Consider the following 26,933-nt stretch of genomic DNA (forward strand, 5'->3'; position numbering starts at 1 on the left):
TCTGTAAATGGGGATAAAGAAACCCAGCTGCCAGTGGTGTTCTAGAATTAGATGAATGAGTGTGTAAACACTTATTAAATGTTGCAGCTTATCTCACAGCCATGTGTAGCTCTCCAAAGGCAGCTTCGACCAGAAAAAAGGTAATGAGTAAACCAGGGCCAACATCATTAAGGGGCTTTATTCTCCAGCACCCACCTATACGCCATCATAATGATATATTACTGGGAGTAGATCCACTCAGAAATGATGCCAGGACCTGAAACATGGGCCCCTTCCTCCTGGTTTTGGAGACCCTAAAGTTCATCCTTGAGTTTTGGTTTCTTCTCTGGTCTTGGAGATCCTTGTGGCTTTGTGACCACCTCCTCTTTCTTAGCTGGTATCTCCTGCCCTACTGGCTCTTCCAGCGTGGTCACGTTCTCCTGCTCTGGCACCTGCACCTCAGGTAATTCTTTCTCCATAGAAGGTACTTCTTTTCCTTCAACTAATACCTCCTCTTCTATCACTTCATTTTGTTCAATAGACAATAGCTATCAAAGAAAAGAAGGAAAGAAGAGAGGGAGGAGGAAAGGGGATAAGGAAATCTATGTGATAACCAATACTGTAATTGTCAAGGCTCTTTTCTGAACATGCCCAGGGACAATCAATCTTTGAGTTAGAGGGTCCTTCATAGACACAAAAGGTCCACTTGCCTTTAATGCTAAAGTGCCCAAATGTGTTTTTGTCCCTCTGGGAATAGGATCTTTGGGAGAACTACCCTTCTTCTACTCTAAGTCCTTAGTTGTGACTGTCCCTCTTCTACCTCCAGGTAGAGTGAGCCCATGATCTGGGCTTAACTAATGAGATCCCATTCCAGAACATTACTGAGGCTTCTAAGAAGTAATTAGCTTTGGAGCTGTAGGATAATCTTTGATGTTCTATGGGGAGATAACTGCTTGAGAAGGAAGCCATCATAAAAGAAACCAGAGATGGGAAGACAGAAAGCAAATTTGAGATTCTGGATCCACCCATGCCAGATGTTTTACCAGTTATATGGATTAAATTCTGTTGTTGACATTGGTAACAGAAAGAGTCCTAACTAATTCAGATGATACCTTCTAGAAGATGACCTCACTAAGGGAAAAAGAGGGACTGTGGTCCCATGCTAAAATGATAGCACCAGAGGGGAAAATCCCAGGGAGACATTTGGCTGGCATCTCAGAGAAGTGGACCAAGGGAAGAAACCTTAGTTGCTGTGTGTAACCTCAACGCCTTGACTTTTCTGGTGTTTCTGAAGTCTGCCCTTTCTACTTCCTAATAGCAGATGCCCTTGGAATAAAGGTGACCAAGAAAATCACCCAAAATGGGTGAGTGTCCATCCATCCTTGACCATCCTCAGACAGCATGAGCTTGTGGAACTCTTGGCGCACTTTTTTCTAGTCCATCAAGTTCCTGGTCATTGTGTGCAAGAGAGAATCATCAGAAAGTTGCTGATGCCTCTTACCTCATCCTCATCCTCAATCCTAACCTTGATATGGCTTTCCAGAAAGTCAGAGAAACCCTTCACGGTGTGTTCACCCTTATACACCACAGCCTGGGAAGAAAACAGAACAGTGTTAGGATGGGAGCCTCTTCCTGCAAGTCATTCGTGGATTGTTAGAAATTCCTAATAACCTCGGTTCCTCAACCTCTCTGAGTCTCCATTACCATGGTTATAAAATAAGGATAATAAATATTCTTCCATCATAGGATCGTAACACAGCAGTTCAAGCATGGACTATAAAAGCATACTTCTAGGACTTAGCTGCTAGGTTGCTTTACTTAGTGATGTGATCTGCTTGCTGAAGGTCTCTGCCTCAGTTTCCTCATCTTTAATATGGAGTCAATACCAGTACCTACTTCACAATATTGTTATAAGTATTAAATGAGTTACTATATGAAAACTGCTTAAAACAGTGACTGGCTCATAGTATTATCACTATTTGCTATGGTTATTATTAATACTACATCAATGGCAATACTAGTTGTTGTTTTACAAGGTATATTGCACATGGTTCGTGCTCAGTCATCACTAGTTCCCTGTTCTCTTTCAGTCTTTAAGAAGGTTAAGAAGTGACTTACTGACCCCTGGTTGTCTAAATCCCTTTGCAGGTAACTCAAGATTGGGGACCCTTGGCCTTATTCTCTCAGTCCATCCTCTTTTAAACAACCTTCCCATTGCATCTTCTGCCCCAAGATGGCATCTCCTTCACAGTGCTGTGTCATCCTGTCTGTAGTTCCCCACCCCTCTCCTCTAGTTTGATTGAAATCCCCGCCCCCCATTCTCCAGAGTCCCACATCTCCATGAAGACTTCTGCCATATCTGCCCTCCAGAATCTGTCCCTCTCCTGCAACCCAGTCACACTTACAGATGGACCCAGACCAGGATGACTCCTCCCTCCCACTCAGTCACACTCTTCTCAGGAACAGGGACCTTGGCTCACATTTCTTTGATTGACATAGTTCCCTAGATTGCCATGTGTCATGGAGGGTGTGCTCCATCAACACTGGCGAGGATTGGTAGATGACTAGTCCCAAAATGTACAAGGCACTGATTGTCTCTACTGCACATTCTCCCTTCATCTGCCTATGTTCCATCCCAACATTCCCACAGAGATCTTCCACCTTATTTCCCACCCTTTTCCATATATTCTCAGTAGAGATCAGTCTCAATATTAAAGGAAGTCATTTATTCCTGACCAATCAAAACATCCATACCCACTTGGCCACTGTGGTCATGCATGAACAACTGACCTCAGTTGCACATAAGTATAGTGAGTCTTAGGACTTGAGTGGCAGCTACTGGCAGATATCCTTTGAACCTGAACATGAGAGGGTCATAGGGACAGGAGCAGAGAATGAAGCTTGGTTTGGCAGATGGCAGAGCTGGAGATAGGGAGAAACTGGTGACGACATAGGAACATTTTCAATTATGTGGATCCAAAGAGCCCCCTGACCTGTTGAGAGTCGGTGGGGAAAAGTCTGAAGAATGGGTACCGGTCCAATGGGGTCAGCTGGATGTCATTTGCCATGATGTTGATCATGGCGATGGTGACCGTGGAGTGGTTTTGGTACTTTCTACCCAGCTCCTCCAGCACTGGGAAGAGCACCTGGCACTTCTCAGACCACGGTGCATCTGCAAGAGAGGGTCCTGGCTCAGGCTCTGGAAGATGATGCCAAACCATGCCCACCATCTTCTACTCCTGGTGTGGCTGCTTTTTGATTTGCACTCTTATTTATAAGGTTACTTTTACACTTGTCACAGTACCTGATCATTATATTCAATGAATTAGAAGAAAGTTGGCCTAGTCCCCTTCAACCCAAACGCTAACACTTTAGGCACATTAGCATTGTCTTCTCTTATTTTTCTTTTTCTTTTTTATTCCTTCCCTTTCCAAGAAAAATATGTATGCTAGATGATTCCTCATGTTCTACCAAAACTCACATAAGAGAGAGAGGGAGGCGTGTGTGAGGGGTGGATTTTAGCCCAGGGGTTTTCAACTGGAGGTTAAGCTACTGGCCCAAGGTCAACCAGTAATTAAGCAGAAGAAATTCGAAGACAGGTCACTTGGACTTAAAGCCATTGTACTACAAATAGAACATGACAAGACACAATATTATAAATATGCCTTTCAGTCCTTGGAGGAAAACATGGCCACAAAATGAACAGGTGTCCCAAAAAGTATGACAGTGTGGCTACTCCTGGGAAGGGGACAGCACTTTGTCCCCAGATGGTTCTTTGAGCTTTGAGTGTGGCCCAGGTGCCGGGCCCTGCAGAGGGAAGCCAGAGACCAGGCAACACCAGGAAGGCCCAATCTCACCTGATGTCCTGCCTCAAAGCTCAGAGTTCAGTTTCTGTCCTGAGAGAGGAATGGCCTTAAAGACCCCTGGCATGCCACCTCTACATGATCATCTTCCATTTACAAATATGTGCCTCTGTGGCCACCCACTACCTGCCTGCCAACCCCAGTGCATCCTGGGAACCCAGCATACCTGGGTCACAACAGCAGGGTGCATAATGCCCACAGCTCCACGGGGCCAATCGGACAGCTGTACTTCCAAGAAAATGAGGTTAGTTTGGCCTTTTATCAGAACTAAATGAGTGTTCTTAGAACTCAGGGCATCAGGTAATTGCAGAAAAGCCATCCCTGCCTCTCATTTGCGGGCTGCAGATGGTGGTGATTCAGCCTCAGACCTGCAATACCTCACTCTAAACAAGAGATCAATTCAGAAAGACTGTCAAAGAACTGTATGATGCACTTAATCCAGCAGTGGCACAAAGCTTGCTTGGAACATTAGGACTTACTGTGTGACTAGAGTAGGGTCCCTGTAACATGGAGAAAACCACCATCCCTTCCCCACAGGCTCATTGTTACACACCTTACATGCCTGGCTCATAATAAGTGCTCACTGAATGGTGAAAGAGATGCCTGTTTAAAAGATGCCTGAAGTAACTTCAGAGTCAGCTTCCTCAGCGTCTCATGGTAGGAGAGACGGCCTCTAGCTTTGGATCTCAGATGCAAACCAGAAACCATGAAAAAGTTAGGGCGATAGTCCTAACTTAGATGAGTGTTGGAAATAATAATAGGAATAATAACATCGAAAATGGCTGTTGTCTACTGTGTTTACACCAGACATTGTGCCAAGTCTTTACAGGAAGAATTTGGGTCTCCACCTCCAATGGGCCATTGGATATGTCCCATAAAGCACAAAGCAAGGGATCTGCTGTACTCTGTACAGCAAAATAGGTTCTGCCAAAAATCACGTGAGAGAGAGGGGGTATGTGTGGGTAGGTGAAGGTGCTGCAGTCAGACGGGATATATGGGGTGTACAATGGTAGCTACTTTCAGAAGGACATTGGTAAGGATTAAATGATTCAGCAATGACTCAGCATGAGGTGTTCAATGAAACCACGTGAGCCATCGGCATTATTATTGTTGCAAATAGCCACAGGCCTGGAGGCAGAAGGCATGTCATACATTCTGACAGGGGGGGACAGGGTTGCATTGTAGCCAATAGCATCTTGATCCAATCTTTTTGGGTGCCTGCAAACCATCATCAGTAGGGTATGCCCATAGGTTTTGGAGATTGCAGAGCTCAAAGATTCAGGAGCAACACTTGAAAAGTACCCTTGGGTTCCTGAGCCTGCCACGGCCTCTGTGGAGGTACTTACAGAACATCACAAAAACGTCCCTTTCTTTGTCAAAGACGACTACATTGAAGTTCTTCCCCACAAGCTTCTTAACTGGACCCTGGTCCCAATAATCTGGAATCTCTTCGCTGGACTGATGTTTCTAGGAAGCAAATTTGAGAGGTCTAACTGTGTCCAGAAAGGGATGGAATATCATAAAAGATTCTTCTTCTCTTGTCATTGAGTAACCACTGCCTGGCACATAGTAGGACCTCAATCAGTGGTTTACAAATGAATGATAGAATGAACTCGGCCCTTGCATCTGTTCAAAGAAGTGTTCAAAACCCCAGACCACATTTTTCTGTGCAACTTTTGCCTCATCATGGCCCTTGTATCTACACCCTTTTCTTCATTTGCTCCATTTAAACTACCCTAGCCCAGTTGGCCTACATCTCTCACCTGCATCACTCTAAGAGACCCCTAGTGTTCTCCCTGCATTTCCTCCAGTTCTTTCTCCCTACCTTTATTTTCTACAAGTAGGGCTGTTTCCAGCTTCTCATTGCCCTGAAGATAAATGAATCTTGACGGTGCTATGAGACCTTGCTCTCTGGCCTCTGCCCAATGCACCAGCTCTTTCTCCCACAAGGCCCTCCCTCACTCCAACCAGCATCTGGAAGGGATTTAAAAATTTCTTCAGTGGGAGTGTAAAGGAGGTGTGTCCTGGGCATGGAAGATGAGCAGCAGTGAGAATGGCGGAGAACTAGGAATGGGCTAGATTAGGCACCTCATGTCAAGGGGCACAGGAGGCCATGTTGGCCTTTGAGAGGGAAAGAGACATCTCTCCTCAGATGTAACTGGGAGAGAGAGAGAGAGGAGGGACCAAGTCCCAGTTAGGTGTGGAGATAGGGTGATGGGAAATGGGAGGTCGAGACTTCTCTTTCCTTTGTGAGGTATGGGTAGAGCTCTCAGCTAAGAGTAAATGTAGAAATGGGGAAGAAGGTGGAATAGTCTCATAGATCAATAGAGTGGACACACTAAGAGAAATTCATACAGAGGTGCCAGGATGTTTCTGAGCCCACGGAAGTTTTGGTTAGTGACTCTGTTGCCATCCAGCTCCATGACCATGTTTTCCTCTAGTATCAGCAGGGAAGCTAAGTGGGACCAACTAGAGTTGGAATTTTACCTGGTGAGGACCACAGGGTACGAAGGTGGTGGAAGATGAAGGAGAAAAAGGAGTTGACAGAGCAACAAGAGTGGAATCCAAGTTCGATGGAGGATGGTACTAAAGAGACTGAGAAATGGGATCAGGAGATTGGAGGCCAGGGGAAGCGTGAGGAATGGTAGGAATGCAGGTTACAGAGAGGGAACTGAGAAGATGGAAACCCGGACAGGAGGCATTTGCAGGAGCTGCTGTTTCTAACTATAGCCCTGAGAATGGAGGCTGAGTCGGCATGAAGGCTGACTCAACAGCTGTGGGAAAAGGGTATCAGCTATGGACATCTCTGGAAATGATGGCAGAACAGGTGTGGCAGGCAAGAGGGCAGTTAGGAGATCATATCCTCAGAGAGTGAAGGGGAGACGATCACAGGACAGCAGCTGGGAGAGGAAATAAGTGATCTAAAGTCCAAAAGCATGGTCTCTAAAGAATAGAGGGTTCTTTGAAGGTAGAAAGAGTAGGAATGTTTTGGAGGTAACAGTAAGGACACCAGCCTTTCCACTTGGCCCATGATGATGTTATACATGAAAGAGGAACAGCTTCTCCTTGAAGAGGCAACAGGGGACGAAGCAGTCCTAGGGGACAGAAGGCATGGAAGCACTCGGAGGGAGGTGCCTATGGAGGTTGGGTCGTCTGGATTGTCTGTATTTACTCGTTATTCCAGAATATTTTTTGATGAATGTTTTACTCTCTTTAACTCTCAATTGATTCCCAGTTTGGAAAATAACAGGTTCCCTTACTCAGCAGAGTAGTTGAGGAGACAGCGATTGTCAATAACCAGTGGGTGCCGATGTGTTATGCGACTCTTGTTATGGTCTGGAGATGCAGTCACCTCATGTGTGAGACAATGCAAGAATGCTCAGAGGTGAAGTGGCTAGATTATGGGAGCTATGACCTACTCAGTAGACTAATCTCCTGATGGATTAACTGAGTGGTAACTGTAGGCAGGTAGGATGTGGCCCAAGGAGGTGGGGGTGTCGCTGGGGGTGTGCCTTTGGGGTTTAAATTCTGCCCCTGGTAACAGAGCGCTCTCTGCTTCCTGGTTGCTGTGTCCTGAGCTGCTCTCCTCTTCCACACCCTTCTACCATGACGCTCTGTCTCACCTCAGGCCCATAGTTGAGCTTTGGAGTCAACTGACCATGGGCTGAACCTCTGTGTGAGCTAAGAGAGCTTTTTTATCTTCTAAATTGTTCTCGTTATGTCTTTTGGTCACAGTGATGCAAAGCTGACTAAAACAACTACCTTTCTGAGTCTCTCCTTTCGACAACATAGATCCCCTCCTACCCTCACCCAACCAGAAGTTTCCTAAAATGTTTTGAGGCTAAATCCTGATTGCTTTGTCTGTTCTAGTTCAAGTATCTACCTTTGGACCAAGTAGATCTCATATAAGAGGTTACGACCCTCCACAGTGCCTGCCATTTTTATTGGAAATTTACTCAACAACTCAAGAATGAAGGGTGGGATTATAAGTTCAGGATAGTTAAAAGTTGGATAGATTCCAGGTGGGGAAAATGGGGAGATTTCCCCACACCGAGCCAAGAGGTTGACCTTCTTCATTCAGGCACCAATGGCAGCAATATTCCAGGAAAGGAATGATTTCTGAGGTTCTGGATGAAACTTACCTCAGAGCACGCTTACCTTGGCAGTGTTACTTAGGAAGCTGCGGCCAAATCTCCTGAGGTTTTCATAGGTTATCTCATCTGAAGGCATTTTGTATCTGGCATCCGAACTCAAGTTTAGGATTTGGACACATGGTATATTGAACTCTGAGACCCGGAAGTACTTAAAGACACGCTTGTTTTTCGGTTGGTCTGTGTCCACAAGGATGAAAAGGATCTGCCAAATGAAACAAAAGCCTTGTCTCTCTGAATCTTTTGCTAAGGGAGAGAAACTGCTTTAAGGCTGTGGACTAATGGAATGGAACAGTGGGGTGCCTGGAGAACCTCCAAAGGACAGTAAAGTCAGCCCCACACCAAATGCAAGACAGGTAGCAGTTGCCAGCCAGGCTTCAGCGTCTCGTGCTGTGTACCATCCACACAACTTCAGGAAGTCAAGAAGTCCTGAGGTTCTGTCTTCATCTGTGCCTCAGTTTCCTTATCTGTAACATGGTGATGCAAATAGTACCTGCCTTAGAGGGTCACCGTGAGAATCAAACAAGGAAACCATAGAAAGGCTTAGTTCAGTGACGGGCAGGTAGAAAATGTTCAGAGCACGCCAACTCTTGTTATTATCCAAATTTATAAAAGAAGCCCATGACGTGACTCACTTATTCATGCAACAAAGACTCATCCGGTACAGACCACGTGCTAGGAATTTTACTGAGCACAGGAGATACCGCACTGCTGGAAGCAGACTGCCTGACCATCGCGGAGCTGGTGTTCTAATGGACAGATGACAACTGAGTAAATGAACCGATAAATCCAGAGAGCAATGATGGACAGACAACAGAACAGGGGCGTGGCATAGAGTGCACAGAAGAGGAGGCAAGATGGTCAGGAGGAGAAGCTAAGGAGGTGACACTTTGCCTGGTACCTGAGTGATGAGTACCCAACCCAGGAACAGTGATCCACATGGTGGACACTGTCAACCCAAAGGCCTGGTGGCAAAGCAAACATAGAGCTCAGAATGTTCTAGGGACAGGAAAACCATTGTGACTTCAACACCATGAGGGACAGTGTCCTGGGAGACCAGGTTAGAGGCGGTCAACGGTGAGGATGGTGGTCCAGGAGAGAGCTTGGGCTGGGTTTGGATGTAATGGGAGGCCCATGAAACATGATAAGCCTGGTCACTCTGGTTGCAGAGGAAATTAGGAGAGGAAGCAAAGGGACAAGTGAGAGCCCTGCAGACCCCATTCTGCACTCCAGGTCAGTCATCCGTTGTAAGATGAAGGCCTCCACAGTGTGCCCCTCTCTTCTAGGCCCCAGGGAGAGTGAAAGACAAAGCAGGCCTGTGAAGCCACCCTCATGTACTTCCAAGAAGTACTGGCCACCTTGGACACGCTGAGGCTGGAGTCCAGAGGCCATGAGGTGGACCTGGGGGTATAACTTATTAGTATAACAATATAGTCAATATTAGTCCTACTGTTTACCTTTGGCCCAATAATTGGCATTTGGAAAGATCACTAATTAGGGAAAAGAGAATTCAGATTCTCATCTCTCAATCTATGCCTAAAATAAATCCCAGCTGGATCAAAGAGTTAAAAGAATAACCGGAAACATAGTTTGGCCCAGAAGATGGTGGACTAGAGGGAGGCTGCGTTCCTTGTTACTTTGTGACTCGGGTTTCAAGCAGAGGAAAATCTGTTTCTCTGTGAGGCAGTCTTTGCTGCTTATGGATCCCCTGCTGTTGACCCCATTTGTCCACTTTGATCACCTGCAGTCTGCCTGCATATCGCCTATTTTTTGAGTGCAGATGGCTCACTGACTGCTGCCTATCATCCGCCATTTGCCCGTTTGCCTGCCTCTTGCCTGCCCATCACCTGCTTTTCACCTACCCATCACCCACTGCCTGAGGTCCACCCACTGACCATCCACTGGTAGCCTGCAGAACTCTCACAGACTACCAGCAGATTGCCAGCTCCCTGCTGTGGCCTGGAAGTCCACTGTCACAGTATCCACAGGTTTGGTTACTCGTGGCTGCTGCCATTTTGGAACAACAACTGAGACCTGCAGGACCCCTGGCCTGACTGACTGCACCCTGCCTCCAGGAACTCTGGCCCTACCAAATGCATCCCACACAGACTCGGTACCCACGCCCTGTACTGCAGCTCCCCACTTGCCAACGTGTTTGGAAGCCAGTGCAGCCATCTTGGATTATCCTGGAAGCAGAAGCTGCCATCTTTAGGTGGGGCCAATCCCATCCTGAGACACCTGCTGGAGACTGGAAGCTCATTGTCAGGTACCTCTCATGCTTCAGGCTACTGAAGACTGGGAGGTTTGAATACTATATGACTGTTATAGTGTAGATTTATTTCTCCTTTTTTGAAAAATTTTAAGTTTTTATTTCTTTATTTTTCTCACTCTATTTTCCTTTTGTTTACCTATTTCCTCAGAGTCTCTTTCTCCCTTTCTCATGCTAACAACCAACTTCTTTTGATTCTGCATTCACTCTTCCTATGATCTAGTACTTCTATATACTCTTTTATTTTCTCATGAACAGTTACATCCTACATCCCTCCCCATCCTCTTTGTCCACCATTAGAAACTGCAAACCTCATTGCAAATATATTTGTTATACTGTAGATAATAATTGAACTCATCCTCTCTGTTTATTATGATAATACTGTTAACATCTTCATAGGGCCTCTTTGGTTTAGGGCTGCATATTGTCTGTACTGGGTGCTGCTGATATTGATGTCCCCCTTAAAGAATAGGTTTTGGAAACCTGCAGGGTCACTATAGGGGGGAAACTGCAACTCACCTTGGGTCCAGCTCAATGGACTCAGCCCACCATGGACTGAACATCTGGAACCACAAGCCCAAATAAACTTTTCCTCCTCCTTTAAGTTGTTTTTGTGAGGTATTTTGGTCACAGTGACAAAAAGCTGACTAACACACTTGGCTTTATTCTCTGTTTAATTTAGGTTTAAAAGTTTTTATTTTTTTTATTTCAGAAAAATGTATATTACATGCAAACCTACACTCCAACAAAATAGAAAATCTTGAAGACATTGACAAATTTCTAGAGACATATGATTTACCCATACTGAATCAGGGGGACATACACAATTTAAACAGATCAATTCAAGCAATGAAATAGAAGAAGCCATCAAAAGCCTACCAACCAAGAAAAGCCCAGGACCAGAAGGATTCTCAGCCAAGTTATACAAGACCTCCAAAGAAGGACTAATACCAATACTCCTCAAAGTATTCCATGAAATAGAAAATGAGGAAACTTCCAAATTCATTCTATGAGGCTAGTATCACCCTGATACCAAAACCAGACAAAGACACATCAAGGAAAGAAAACTTCAGACCAATCTCCCTAGTGAACATAGACACAAAAATCCTTAACAAAAGCATATTTAAAAAGATAGTGCACAATGATCAAGTGGGGTTCATCCCAGGGATGCAAGGTTGGTTCAACATCCAGAAATCAATAAATAATTCATCACATCAATAGACTTAAAGTTAAGAATCATATGATCATTTCAGTAGATGCAGGGAAAGCATATGATAAAATACAGCACCTCTTCATGTTTAAAACACTAGAAAATATAGGGATAGTAAGAACATACCTCAACATTGTAAAGGCCATCTATGCTAAGGCCATGGCCAACATCATTCTATATGGAAAAGAATTGAAAGCATTCCTTCTAAAAACTAGAACAAGACAGGGATGCCCTCTTTCACCACTTCTATTCAACACTGTCCTTTAAACTGTAGCCAGAACACTGAGACAGACAAAAGAAATTAAAGGAATATGAATAGGAAAAGAAGAACTCAAACTATCACTATTTGCCAACAGCATGATTCTATATTTAGGGGATCCAAAAAATTCCCACCAGAAAACTTCTAGAACTATTAAATGAATTCAGCAAAGTAGCAGAATATAAAATCGACACTCATAAATCTAATGCATTTCTATTCATAAGTGATGAATCCTCTGAAAGGGAAATTAGGAAAACTACCCCATTCACAATAGCCTCAAAAGAAAAAAATACTTGGGAATCAATCTAACAAAAGAGGAGAAAGACCTCTACATTGAAAACTACAGAACACTAAAGAAGAAGTTAAAGAAAACCTTACAAGATGGAAAGATCTCCCATGTTCTTAGATAGGCAGAATTAATATTGTCAAAATGGCCATACTACCAAAGGCTCTATACAGATTCAATGCAATTCCAATTAAAATCCCAATGATGTACCTCATAGAAATAGAGAAAGCAATCATGATATTCATTTGGAAAAATAAGAGACCCAGAATAGCCAAAGCAATCCTTAGCAAGAAGAGTGAAGCAGGAGGCATCACAATACCAGAACTTGAACTATACTACAGAGCAATAGTAACAAAAATGGCATGGTGTTGGCACCAAAATAGGAGGCAGGTAGACCAATGGTACAAAACAGAAGACACAGAGACAAACCCACATAAATACAGTTTTCTCATACTAGACAAAGGTGCCAAAAACACGATGGAGAAAAGATAGCCTCTTCAACAAATGGTGCTGGGAAAACTGGAAATCCATATGTAGCAAAATGAAATTAAATCCCTGTCTCTCACCCCGCATAAAACTCAACTCAAAATGAATCAAGAACCTAGGAATTAGACCAGAGACCCTGCACCAAATAGAAGAAAAAGTAGGCCCAAATCCTCATATAATGTCGGCTTAGGACCAGACTTCCCTAACAAGACTCCCAAAGCACAAGAATTAAAATCAAGAATCAATAAGTGGGATGGATTCAAACTAAAAAGCTTTCTCTCAGCAAAGGAAACAATAAATAGTGTGAAGAGAGCCTACAGAGTGGGAGGAAATCCTTTCCACAGGCACTTCAGATAGAGCACTAATCATCAGAATCTATAAAGAACTCAAAAAACTCAACTCCAAAAATACAAATAACCCAATCAACAAATGGGCTAAGGAAATGAACAGACACTTCACAGAAGAAGATCTACAAGCAATCAACAGATATATGAAAAAATGTTCAACATCTTTAGTAATAAGAGAAATGCAAATCAAAACTACCCTAAGATTCCATCTCACCCCAATTAGAATGGCGATTATCAAGAATACAAGCAATAATAGGTGTTGGCGAGGATGTGGGGAGAAAGGTACACTCATACATTGCTGGTGGGGTTGCAAATTAGTGCAGCCACTCTGGAAAGCAGCATAGAGATTCTTTAGAAAACTTGGAATGGAACCACCATTTGACCCAGCTATCCCACTCCTTGGCCTATACCCAAAGGACTTAAAATACTACAGTGTATTGTGGCTACTGATGCGGCCACATCAGTGTTTAAAGCAGCACACTCACAATAGCTAGATTGTGGAACCAACCTACATGCCCTTCAACAGATGAATGGATAAAGAAATTATGGTGTATATATACGCAATGGAATATTACTCAGCTGCAAAGAAGAATAAAATTATGGCATTTGCAGGTAAATGGATGGAGTCATAGAATATCATGCTAAGCAAGATAAGCCAGTCCCAAATAAACGAAGTCCAAATATTTTCTCTGATAAGTGGATGCTGATACATAACTGGGGGCGGGGGGCGGGAGGGTTAGGGAAGACTGGAGGAACTTTTGATTGTGTAGTGGGAAATGAGGGGAGGGGAGGGGGATGGGGGTAGGAAAGATGGTGGAATGAGACAGACATCATTACCCTATGTACATGTATGAGTACACAAATGGTGTGACTATACATCATATACGATCAGAGAAGTGAAAAGTTGTGCTCCATTTGTGCATAAGGAATCAAAATGCATTCTGCTATCAGATATAACTAACTAGAACAAAAATTTTAAAATTTTGGAATAATTTACATTACATAAAAAACTTGCTATTATCATACTTCTTATAAAAATTAAGAGAGTAATTGGGAAGAGTCCCCAGATTCTAGGCAGTGGTTAGTACATGATGTTTAGGTATAGGCCTCAGGAGAAGCTGATTTGTCTCACGATGATAACGGTGACATTAATCACAAGCTCCACGTATTAGACTTTTGCTGATTGCTTTACACATAGACTTTCTAATTTGTATTACAAGTCTTCATTTCCCATAGGAGGATCCTGAAGCTGAGAGGTTAAGAAACACGCTTAAGACAACATAGCTTTATAAGAGGGAGAGAATTCGAATTTGAGTCTATTAAGTCCAGAATCTCAGCGACTATTTGCCAGTGCATGCTGCTTCATGCCTGCAGGCTTTGTGTATGCCTGAATTTCAGGCAGGAGTGGTCTTCTTTCCCCCTCGACTCCCAGCTAACTGCTCCCATATTGCAATCCCCCCCCCCCCATCAGTACAGATGGTCCATCAAAACGTCACGTTCCCACAGTGGCCTGATTGAAAAGATGAGTGAAGGAGGAGTATGAGCTTAGCCAAAAAGGAGGAGAGGCTGGGCCAGAATAACCAAGGAGGCCTATTTAAAATTAAAAAGTAAATAATGCATAGTATTGATATAGGCAAATAAGGATATCAATATGCAAATCATTCCCGACTGAATTTATAATAAGCAGGGCAGGCGAATGAACTCACAGTCTGCATGATTGGCATCCCCATCCAAAAGCCCGAAAGAGCAAAGGCCCATTCCTACCTTGTTCTGGAACTCCTTCGATGCCATTTTATAATGCTGGATTATGACACCGTATGCCTCGGAGGTTTTGGAGATGAAGAGCAGCATGTGACTGAAGATGCGCATTTCGTAAATCAGATCCTTGCTCTGAAATTCCCAGGAAAACACGTACGTCAGTGCGGACCTACGCAGTCACCCCAGCTGTCCGTCTCCCGGGGACCCTCTGCTTACTGACCTCAGTGTTGTATTCAATCACAAAATCTGTAAGGTGCCCTTTTATGATCTGTTGGAGGTCCTGTTTGTTGTTATTGTCGTTAATGAGCTCTTGGCGTTTCGCGATTCTTCCCTTGAGCCAAAGAAGAGAATCATTTGGAGGGCAGTAGCTTCCTTGATATAGTCATTTAATGCATTCAAACAGTGCCATCTTGCCCTGGGATGGCAAGGAAAGGCCAGGGCGGAGGCAGGAGTATGATATATCTGATGGATTCAGAGCCCAGCAGCAGTATCAGTCAATCAGACTCCAGGTTTATAGGTCTGAGATTTTCATGGCTACCACATAGCCGTACTCCACCTTCAGGCCAATCGGCTCAGTGGTTGGTATTTATCAGGTAAATGGATTATGTATCATACCTTGGTCCAGACCTCTCACCTGGACACCTGCGGTGGCCTCCCACTGACCTGGCCTCTTCTCTTGCTGGACTCCAATCCATTTTCCCACATTTCAGCCAGAATGATGTTGTTTGGACACAAATCTGATTATACATCATTTTCTCGCTCAAACACTTAATAGCACCAAATTGTCCCTGGGATAAAGCCTCAACTCTTTCCTGGTCAGAAGTCATAGTTTAATAATACTCGAGAGCTCATGTTCTGCCAGCCACAGTTCCAGCTACTTACAAGATGATCTTATTTAATCCTCATCACATCTCACTGAACTATGTGCTGTTATTTCTCCCGCTTTGCCCTTGAGCAAATTTGAGGCATAGGGACGTGAAGTAACCCATCCAGGTTTACTCAGCTAGTAAGAGGTGAAGCCAGGGTTGGTTGATTGGCAGGTGCTGGGGACTGAACCCAGGGCCCTGCCAGTGCTAAGCCTGTGCTCACCACGACCTGCACTCCCAGCCCCAGAGCTGGGATCCAGCTTCGGCCCTCTTGCTGGGTGGCCACCAAGGGTCTCAATACCACTCATTCAATATACGTATTTTCTCCACTGATCTAAAATATCTTTCTTCTTATATAGTAAAATTTCATATGTAATTGGATCCATTTCTGAACTCTATGTTGTCCCACTCAAAAAGGAGAATCAGATTTTTTTTTTTGTTAAATTTCTTTTTTACAGACTGCATTTTGATTCATTGTACACAAATGGGGTACAACTTTTCATTTCTATGGTTGGGCACGATGTAGAGTAACACCATTCGTGTAATCATACATGTACACAGGGTAATACTGTCTGTCTCAGTCCGCTATCTTTCCTTCCTCCACCCTCTTCCCCCACCCCCTCAGATTATCTTATTCACCAGCTCAACACCTCTCTATGGCTTCCACATGCCCAAGAGGAAATTGAAGGCTCACAGCTTTCCCTGTAAGTCAAGCAGATCTGGGTACCACGGCACACATTTTCTGTGTGGCTTTGGATAAGTGACCAACCTCTCAGCAGGATCTGTAAGTTACATGGCATTTGGGAAAGATTCAGCTTCCTGGGGGAAGAGACTAAGGTATCTTCCAGAAACCAGACCCCAGACCCCAATGTCTAGAAATTTCAACAGAAGAAAATGCTCTGTAAGTCTGAGCTCTCTGATACAACAGCCACCAGATTCATAAGGCCATGGAGTATTTGCAATGTAACCAGTTTGATTGGAGAACTAAAATTTTAATTCAATTAATTTTAAATTTAGTAGTCATAAATGACTAGCTGCTGCCTTATTGGGCATCTCAGGTCTAAATCCTGGAAAGGGACGGAGAAGGGTCCCTGGGAAGATCTTATAGACCTCACTAAGGATTTCTGTCTTTATTCTAATAATTGAAAGCCATTAAAGAGGGTTTTCAGAGAGAAGAGAGGTGATCATCAGTCTTGAAGTTGGGGGAGAATGCTCTCGAGAGCACCGGAGCATATCAGGCAGGAGGTTACTGCAATAGAATGCAGGAGATTTAGGGCAATTGCAGAAGAGACAGGGAGAAATGCAGATTCAAGAGGTGTTTGGGGTATAAAATCGACAGGACTGGGGTGATGGATTGGTCCTAAAGGTGGAGCGGAGGGAGAGGTTCAGTGATGCCTGAGTTTTCCGACTTGCCTCACTGGGTGGGAGAGATCTAAGAGTGGCCCCCTCCACTGAGTAAGTAAAAGCAGGCAGAAGACTCGAAGGGGAGATCATGACCCGGGGCTCAGCCGTGTCGCGCCCTCTGCTGCTGCTTGTCAGGGCCTGGAGATTAGCAAAGTCTAGCTGAAGATGGATGTCTATAAGTCACGGGTACATAGAAGGTAACTGGTGACAGAGGGTGGAAGGGGAAGCTCAGGCCAGAAGAAAACAAACAGATGCGAATGGACCTTAACGGGTGGCATTTACTAGCTAAGGAAAGAGGAGCAGCACGCAGCGGAGATGGGCCAGAAAAGCCAGGGAGACACCGGGTAACTGAGATTTCACAGAGATCACCCACCTGCCTGATGGTCCTTAGCACACAGGTGGCAGAACAAGAGTTTGGACCAGAAGCCCACACACACACACACACACACACACACACACACGCACACACATATACACACGCACTTTCCACAACTTTGAACTAGAGACCCTTCCCTAAAAAATAGGATCCAAGTCCTACCTTTTTGAACACCAGGACACTGTCCAGGATGACGCTGAAACGTCCACGGGTGTTTTTGATCTCCATCACTCCAAATACCAGCTCTGGGAAGTCTTTGATCGTATCAAAGAACAATTCTGCTACCTCTTCTTCCAAGTCCTGTTGGGGAAAGCGTATTCATAAGGATTTGATAGGAAGCAAAATATCTGGCTTATTTAAGGGGAAGGTGGAAATGGTAGCCAATGTGTCTTCCTGACCTTTCAAGTTCTGTTGTTTTGCTGGGTCATCTGAATCCCCTTTCCTGAAAGCTTCATAGCCAGGATGCTTCCCTGGCTGTGATTAAAGCCCGGTTAGGCAAATTCTCAGAGATCGGTGAAGAGAACTGAATAGCTCCACCTTTTCCAATTACTAAAATAAAGGCTGTCATAACCTGGGGATTCAGAAGTCTTACTAGTGTTCCTTAATTACTTTCAGAATCAGCAATTGATTTGACCACAAATATGAATGTGGTATCAAGATGTGGCCAGGATTTAGAACTTCACGCTGTAACTCAAAAGAAACCTGGGACCGGAAACACACCGGAAGGAGAAGAAGCATACTCTCCCCATGTGTGAACAGGAAGCCCAAGTTGTGACTTTCTACTGGGACAAGGGGGAGGCATCGATGTAGAGTAATTGAGTTAGATCCGTGAGAAACTCATTTTCTAAAAGCAAAAACAAGTTGCAAATTATTTATGCATATGAAAAATATGATCAATATAAAGCTAATATGGGACACCTCATTATCAGTTCTAATTTATTTATGTCTCTTCCTAAACATCTGCCCTCATTGTATTTATGATGAGAGTCGATGCATTTTCAAGTGGGTGCCTGTCTCGGAAGCGTTGATGATTTTCATTTACAGAGATGCTTGGACAGAACATGGAACGGAGACTGGCAGAGACCAAACATGGCAGGTGCTGCCAGAATCACAGAAATCAACAGCTCTAAAGCAGAAGGTAGACACCCCTTTACTCTGTGACATTCTAAATGGGAACCTCAAAAGACTACTTGCACTACTAAAACCAATTAAATAAATAGGTCAATCTCATGGTCTTTCTCTCCGTTCCTATCCATCTCACTAACTCACTCCCCCTAACATCTCGGCTGCCATTTTTGTTTCCTTTTTTCATTTGAACACTGGAGCTGCCCCAGAAAGCCAGCTCACTGGATGGGGAGGATTGGGGCTGGAACAACCCAAGGGGAAGAATCTCCTTACTTCAACTCCTCCCAAGCCCACCAGCAGAAAAGCCACCTCCCATCTCGTGACCCCAGTACCTGGAAAAATCCAACGATGACCAAGGGTCTGATTGACACGAAATCTGCCAGATCACTGCTGGTGTTGAACAAAAATGCCCTCTGGCTAATTTGTCTTCTCAGCCAAACAACCAAGGCTGTAGACTCCACCACTCCTGGAAAGAGAGATAGTCCAATGGATACCACAGAAGTCTCCTCGGAGCTGGAGCAAGGCCTGACTTTCCCATGTGTTTGGAAGAAGTACCTTGTCTTGGTTTCCCACTCTTGAAGGTCAAGTTCAGTTTCTTCATTCCCCAAACTCCAAGGCATGAGCATGAACAATAGCAGCTAAATGTCATTGAGCTCTTTCCAAAGGCAAGATATTCTGCCAAATGTTCTGCTTTTATGACACCCTCACAGCTGTCATTTGGGGCTGGACACTCTTAGTCGTCTCATTTGCAGATGAGGGCATCAAGGATCAGCTGACTAACAGCTGGGGAGCAAACTTAGGAGGAAGCAGTCAAACCTTCTTTTCTCATGCACTCTCCAAGGTGACAGGAAAATGAATTTATTTTCTTAATATATAAATCAAAAGACCAGATAGCTTTGTGACCTTGGGGAAATCCTGTTGTCCCTCTGTGAACTCCAGCTCCCCAGCTGAGACCTAAAGATTCTCTAAAGTCATAGGATCTTTTCTCAGCTATTATATGGGAGGTGCCAACCACCTAAATCGAGGACACATGTGTCACATCTGGAAAGACATACAGTGTGACAGAATGTACACAGGCCACGTACAGGTGCATATGTTTCCTAGGAATGTCAGTTTCACATGATGGCAAGCTATGTGAGTTATGATTATCTCAGTGTCTCCTGTAGAATAGAATGGAACATTGTACATGAGTTGGTAAGATGACATATTTGTTGATTAGCTACAGACCTTTATTTATTTACTCAGTCATGCCTTCACTTGGTCATTCATGTGACCGATGTGTATGGTGTGCCTGTTAGGGTCTCAAGTGCCCTGCTTAGTCCTGGGGATGTGATGGTGACAGAAACAAACACATTCCCATAATTCCCCAGCTCTCATCCTGTTGAGGAAGACATTCAACAAGTAACCACAGGAACATGTGTGCAGTTACATCCTAAGGAAGTGTTTGAAAGCAAAGTTCTACAAAGCTGTAGCAAAGATACCTGAGCTAGACAATAAAGTTAAGGAAGCTGTCCTGGAAGGAATCACCATGAGCCGGAAACTGAAAGATGCATAGGAGTTAACCAAGAGTCAGGAAGGGGAGAGAAATGCTTCCAGGGAGAGCAAAGGGCCTGTGCAAAGGCCCTGTGGCAGGACAAATTACTGCATGGGGCTTGATGAATGCACCCCAAATTGCTAAGTTCCCTGCAAATGGATGTAATTTCAGTTTCTTTGCTTATGCTTCCTAAGAGCATCATGCCTTTAAAAAAAAAAACTTAGAATGAAGTATATTTGCATGCAGAATTGTGCAAAAATTATAAGATAGTTTGATGAATTTTCACAAAATAAGCATAACCATGTAACTATCACTCTGATCAAGGACTAGAACATTAGTTAACAGCCTCTCAAAAGTCCCCGCTGTGCTGCCACCCAGCCCTTCCCACCCAGGGGTGACCACTATCCCAGCTCCTAACAGCAGGCATCTGTCTGCCTTTTCCTGAACCTTGGGTGAAAGGAATCATATGGTGTATGCTTTTGAGCCTGGCTTTGTGACATTTGCAAGATTCATCCATGTGGTTCCTGTACTTGGAGATGTATTTCCACCACTGTGTGATATTCTACTGTGTTTCACAGTTCAGTCAGTCTCTGTTGATAGGCATGAGCTGTTTCCAGTCTAGGGCCATTTTGAACGAATTCTTGTGCATGAGTCTGGCACAAACTGAATATACTTCTTTTGCACATTTGGGCCAGGAGTTCTGGACAGAGCAAACGCCTTACTCAGGTTTAGTAGCTACAAACAAGAGAGCCAGACCTGAGAATTCAGTCCTAAAGCTAAGTTTTTGTGTCCATGGTGTCCCTAACCATCTTTCAGGAGAAAAAAATGGATGCAGAGGAAAGTAACCTGCTTCTCTTGTAGTTGTTTGTCCAGCAAAATTATGATTTAAGTGCCAGGAAAATAATTGGCTTAGAAATTCTGAAAGTATTAAGAAAGGTGTACAGAAACCTTCAAGTGGGTTTAGATTTCAGGCCATCAGAACCGTGGCTCTGATCTCCCTGTGGGTCACTCTCCCCCTGTCCACATACGGCCATGTTCCAGTCAACCAGGCCTTGGTACCACCGGTCCATCTGCCTGGGCTTCCCTTTCCTTAGCTCTGCAAGGGCAGCTCCTTCTGCTTCTTCAAGTCCTAGTTTGGTCTTCTCCCATGTCCCCTGCTCCCCAGTCCTTCTCTGTCTTATGACGCGTTCTACCTTCTCTTCTTTCACACTCTGAAGCTATTGTGATGGATGGTTTTCTGTTAACTTGTTCAGTGTGAGAGCCCAGCAGCTCCTAGAGAGCCTGGCACATGCTCGGTGCTTAAGAAATTATTCCAGGATGAATGAATGAAGTGGATGAACATCCAGTGAGCCAGCTTAAGGGGACGTGATCTCGGACCATCTTCCCCAGGATGTATGGGTCTCATTTCCCCTCTGGTTCCCGTGAGGCTGAAATAGCTGTGAACGTGGCCAATACCTTATTCCTGAGTGCCCACATTCCAAGCACTGCCCTTGTTGGGCACTGAGCCTCCCCTGGCACTTGGCCATGAGCCAGAGGACACGGTGACAACTGAGGTGTGAAAGCTTTGTCAATGATTGACAGGGGCTGGCATGGCTGCGTATTCCTAGGCACAGACTCTAAATATGTCATTAACAGAGGACCTGCAGGCAATGTGAGTCTCCCGCCCTCCAGGGAGAAGGCCAAGGCCTTTCTCATCATCCATCCTGGAGACTAGAGGAGAATGGGACTGGGGCTTTGACCCAGCAGGGACCAAATCCCACCAGCCTCCGAAGACAGGTTTTTCTGAACATCAGGAGTGTGCAAAAGTTCTGTCCCTTTCTTAGCTCAGAGAAGTCCTGTCAAGTAGGCAGAAGTGGCATTATTCAGTCAGTCTAGAAAATGAGCAACTGAAGCCCAGGTCCACAGGCTTGTTCAAGTTCCCATAGCTAGTGCCTGTTCTAAAATCCAGGCATCCTGCGTCCCAACCCGGGCTCCATCCTGCCACCCAGCTGCCCCTTTCCCTGTTTGGGAATAATACTGACAACTGGTTGTGAGGGGAGTGGTAAGCAAATAGAGCAAAAATGTGGGCTGGCCCCTCAGCCCTGCCTGCCTCTGCAATTTCATTCCACTCAGACTCGAAAATCTATCAAGAAACTAACTGGTCCAAGGAAACTAATAATTTGGTAATAATGACAAACACCCCCACCATTGATTAGAAAACAGCACAATGTAGAATAGGACTCAGCAAACTACAGCCCCAGGGGGCAAAATCTGGTCCCCTGTTTGATTTTTATAAATAAAGTTTTATTGGAACACAATCATGCCCATTCATTGACCTATGACTGCTTTCACACTGCATCAGTAGAGATTTCTATCAGTTGCAATAGAGATTTTCTAGCTTGTAGAGCCTAAACCACTTATTATCTGACTCTGTGCAGGAAACTTTTGTTGACCCTGCTGCATATTAGCGGGTGTGTTTTGAGAAAGTTGCTCCATCTTTCTGTGCCTTCATGGCCTATCTCTAAGACACCTTCTGCACTGGGTTGCCGTGACATGGGAGAAGGCCTAGATAGCACCTGTAAATGCTGCAGCTACGTGCCAGGCCCTGTGCCTGGCAAGCATGGGTTCATCTTCCCAACAACCTGGGAGGTGGATATTTTCACCATCCCCATTTTGCAGATGAGGAAACTGAGGTTTGACAAAAGGAAGTGATTATTCCTCAGGCGAGAGCTGTGCTGCCAATACAGGTAGCCTCTTCAGAGGACACAGGAATGGAAGTCGGATCGGCCCCCGCCCTCCTGGTGATCTCAGCAGACAAGGAGAGGCAGATAGGACCCTGTGAGCTGGGACTCTGATGGGGGGAACAGGCTGCTGAGGACCCCAGAAGTGCAGCTTCCTGATCCGGGGCAGCCAGGGCAGGCTTTCTGGGGGAGGTGAGGCTGAGGTTGGTGCGTGGCAAAGGAGGCCGCAGGCACTGGCTCCCACCACAGAGGGGCCCAGAAGGCCTTGGGACCTTCTCTGACACCCTCACCCCCAGCCCGGAAGTTGTTACATGGCCACCTAGTTGCCTCTCCATGGAGTCAGATTCCACCTTTCCAGGAGGGAAGGACGTGCCAGAACCTGAGCCACTCCGTGAGCAGACACGGACTCGGGCAAAGTAGCGGGAATGACTCATTTCTTTACCCCAAAACCAACCTATCACAAAGGGCTGCTTGCTGGGGTCACAGATCCCCAATATGGAGGGTCCTTACTCATTGTCTTAGGAAGCAGCCATCTCTCTGTGATTTCTCACACTTCTGGCAGGAACAGAAAAGTGACAGACTCCTCATCTCTCCGCACCCCATACAAGCATCACCCTCCTGTACACCTGCTGGGTGCCACGGTCCTGTCCAGAGCTGTTATGTAACCGCCCTGAGGTTCTCCTCTGGCAGCGCCTTCCTCCAGGAGTGTCCTGGGTCCCTCATGCCCCCTTGTGTCCATTCTGAGAACTGCAATGTGCTCCAGCCCCCTCCAGAGCTGGCTTCCCCCAGCTATTCCTGCACCAGCTCCTCCAGGCTTGGAAGCTGCCTATATGCCAGGCAGGCTCGGCTTCCTAAGTGTCAATCATTCAACACGTACATAGACACATTTCGCTAGCATAGTAGGGGCTCTCCATGTTCGTTGGTTTTGTAAACATCTATCCATCCATCTGCCCATCCATCCATCTGATTAGGCATTCATGTATGTAAATTAGGATCTACCCTGTGCCACGCCAAAGCACACAATTCTCCAGATATCCTCACCGCCAAGGCAGGGCTGACACATGGAAGGTTGTCAATAAATGTGTGTTGAATGAATGAATGAGTTAACGAATACATTAAATGAATGGGCTTAAGTTAAAGTATGTAGGAGAATCCCATCCCAAACCTGTCTTTTTGTCGTTATCTCTCCGTCTCCCTTTTGGCTAATGAGTGCTTTCCTGGCCTGGGAACTTTTCAAAATCATTCCAAAGTAGAAGACTGGGAGTAAGAAGTAGAACTAGAAATCTGATCTCTGGCCTGGTGTTTTTAAGTCACGTTCCCGCCCTCTACCTCTTGGTGATTTGGGGGCCCATCAGCTGAGGTATGGGCTGCAGTAGAAACCACTGTATTTCCACCAAAACCACTTTTCTTATGAGCTAAACCATGATGCTCACACTTTCTTGTAGTTGCCTGGGGCCCTCTAAGGCCCTCTAACAGAATTCTGGTCAATGGACTGTGAATAGAAGGGATGTTTGACAATTCCAGGCCTTGATCATCACCCATGGTCTCCTCTCCCCAGATGCTGACGAGATCTTGGGGGGAAACCAGGTGGTGCCAAGACCCTAAAGGAAGGTGGAGCCACAGTTAAGAAGAGCCTGGGTCCCTGAGAGACCATGTGGATCGGCACCTCCCACCTCCAGCCTCTGCTGCCAAGTGGGCTTTATATGAACATAAAGTCATCTTGAGACTTGAACACGTTACCTTTGCAGCTGGTGGGCTCTGACCTATTGCCCTCAAAAAACAGCTTCAACTCCGGAGCCTTCTTTACACCAAACTCCTGTTGAAGCTCCTTCTCCACTGTGATGTCCACTTTGCCGAAGCCAAGTCCATTCTTGCCCTTGCCGATGATCTCCACAGCTTTACCCAGCTCCTCAGCCAAATTCCTGGATTGCTTTGAGGATGGGTTGTCTGAAACAGCCAATCGGAAGACAAGACTGGTCAGAGGCTCCCTCGTCCCCATCTCCCAGGACAGATTCTTTGTTTGGCCCGCTTAGCTCCTCGGGCCACAGGATGTGGACACGATGGCTTATGAAGTGGTTCTGCTCGGGAGGGGTACCTCAGGGTTCTTTGAGTTCAGTAACATGGAAATAAAACAACTTTTGGGCAACTTACTCCAAGTTCCACCGTAGTGTAAGATGGGGAAAAATAATAGTGGCTACCTTATGGTGAGAGTCCAGCAAGATTAAACAAGAAATGATGTAGTGCTTACTATAAGCTAGAGCTTTCCCTGTATTAAGTCATTTATTCCTCCCAATAAACCTGTGGGGTACTTATTATTAGTGCCATCGTCATGATCGCCATGACCCCAGGACCCCACTGGGTCTGGCTGCAGAGTTCCTGTCCTCTGACCTCCACCAGGCTCCTGAGACCTGCAAAGCATAAGGTCTGGCACATGGCAAGGTCATAGCACATTAAAATTACTACTGTTATTACTGCTGTAAGATTCCAGTGGTCAGAAATTCGGGGGACAGAGAGAGAAGAAAGGGAGAGAGAATGAGAGAAAGGGGAGGGCTCATGAGCGCCCTCTGGTGGAATGTTCTAGAGGTAACAGTGAATCCCTCCAGTGCCTAGCAACCCCCTGAATGTGGCAGCAAACCCTCAGGTCAGGACCAGGTGATGGGGGCATGACGGTGCAGGTGGAGGTGACGCTCTGGATTCCTTGGTGGCTCCTAGTGCTGGGCAGTGAGGTAGGGCTGGGGGAACCCTTTTCTGAAAAGAAACTCACGGAGCTGGCACATGAACTTGACCTTGGGAGAAGCCTCTCTGGCCTACATGGGAGGGGACTAAGTGACACCCCAGTCTGACTTTCTTCCTCCTGATGGCATCATGAGAGTCCCTCTCTTCCCCAGGTCTGGTGAGGCAGGTGGGCCAGGCCGGGGCTGAGGGCCATTGACTCCCTTTGAAGCCAGAACTCCCTCTCCTTCAAACCCTCCGTCCATCTGGAACACTGGGAGAAAGTGCAGGTCATCTCTCTGCTGCGAGAAAGGCCAAGTCCAACAGGGAGGTCTTTTGTAAACACAGTCAGAGAGCTGGGCCCCAGGGACAGCTGGCACTCAGTCCACTGCCCGATAGCACACCCACTGCTGCCGTGGGGCCGGAAGATGAATGCTCACTTCCACAGAGCCCTCGTCAGTGGGCGGGCAGAGGGGTTTGCCTCCCTCCTAGATGGATGCTCGCCTCCGCCAGCTTTATCACCACGTGGTGCGACACCCCCATCCATCACCACCTGCCTGTTGCCACTCTGCTCTGCAGGGCCCTCCTAGTCTCCTGTGGATCTGGCCACGCTGGGCTCAGGGTTGCTGATGGGCATCACATAGAAATCTAAATTCCAAGTGCAGAAACTCAGGGCAAGAAACTCCATTGTGCAAATGGTGGAGCTTTTAGAGGGTCCACTCACAGTCCAACGAAGCCAAGAGACATGGTGACCCCTGGAACTCTATCGTCTAAGAGCTGAAAGGATAGGATCTAACAGTAATAGTCACGAGGTTCGTTCATTTCATTCACTCATTCATTTATTCACTCAACAAGTCCTTTTTGGGATTTACCATATACCAGGTGTCGTTATAGGGACTGAAAAAGGCAGGAAATAAAATACAGAAATAAAATATGTGCTCCCTGAGATGATAAATATGATGGGGAAAGAAGCAGCAAATCCAGAGATTGGGCGTGTAAGGGAAATTATGAGTTTAAGTGAGAAGATTGAAGAAGGTCTGGCTGAGAAGCAATGTTTTAATAAAAACCAAAGACAATGAGGAACAAGCCACAGGACCTCTGGAAGGAGAGTACCCTGGGCAGAGGCAGGGTGAGTGCAAAGGCACTGGGGCACAGTGTGTGAGATGTTTGAGGAATGACAAGAAGCCCACTGGGTCTGGACACAGTGAGCCAGGGGAAGGGGTGGGCGGGAATGATGCTTTGACCTTTCCTTTGAGGAATGTGGAATGATTCCAGGGTTGGCAGCAGAGTTAGATGTGATCTGAGTTGTTTTGTAACTGATGTCTCTCAATGTGATGCAAAAAAAAAAAAAAAGACTAAAAGGGGAAAAAAGTAGATGCAGAGAAACTACTTAGATGCTACATAATAATCTGGGTGAGAGATGGTGATCACTGGGTCAGGGGTGGGTGAAAAGTGATCTAAGTGCAGAGAGATTTTGGAGGAGGTGTCTGGATTTAGATGGATGTGGAGTGTGAGCCAAAGAGAAGTCAAGGATGACTCTCGGGTTTTGGTCTGAGCAACTGGAAAAATGATGAGGATGATGGTGATC

The 26,933-nt window shown here is 45.6% G+C and overlaps 1 protein-coding gene across 1 annotated transcript in view; it reads right to left on the reverse strand.

Moving 5' to 3' along the window:
* Nucleotides 1–163: 163 nt before the first annotated feature.
* Nucleotides 164–26,933, reverse strand: part of PDILT (protein disulfide isomerase like, testis expressed) — a 38,603-nt gene continuing 11,833 nt past the window's right edge. The window contains exons 4-13 of the mRNA XM_079120860.1: nt 24,374–24,580; nt 18,712–18,845; nt 17,417–17,554; nt 14,829–14,939; nt 14,615–14,740; nt 8,001–8,198; nt 5,189–5,309; nt 2,973–3,151; nt 1,481–1,570; nt 164–527 (exon numbers count right to left, since the gene is read on the reverse strand). Coding sequence (XP_078976986.1) covers nt 294–527; nt 1,481–1,570; nt 2,973–3,151; nt 5,189–5,309; nt 8,001–8,198; nt 14,615–14,740; nt 14,829–14,939; nt 17,417–17,554; nt 18,712–18,845; nt 24,374–24,580 — 1,538 coding nt within the window. The 3' untranslated portion in view covers nt 164–293. The remainder of the gene's footprint in view (nt 528–1,480; nt 1,571–2,972; nt 3,152–5,188; nt 5,310–8,000; nt 8,199–14,614; nt 14,741–14,828; nt 14,940–17,416; nt 17,555–18,711; nt 18,846–24,373; nt 24,581–26,933) is intronic.

This window comes from Sciurus vulgaris (genome assembly GCF_902686455.1).
Source record: "Sciurus vulgaris genome assembly, chromosome: 18".
NCBI lineage: Eukaryota > Metazoa > Chordata > Mammalia > Rodentia > Sciuridae > Sciurus > Sciurus vulgaris.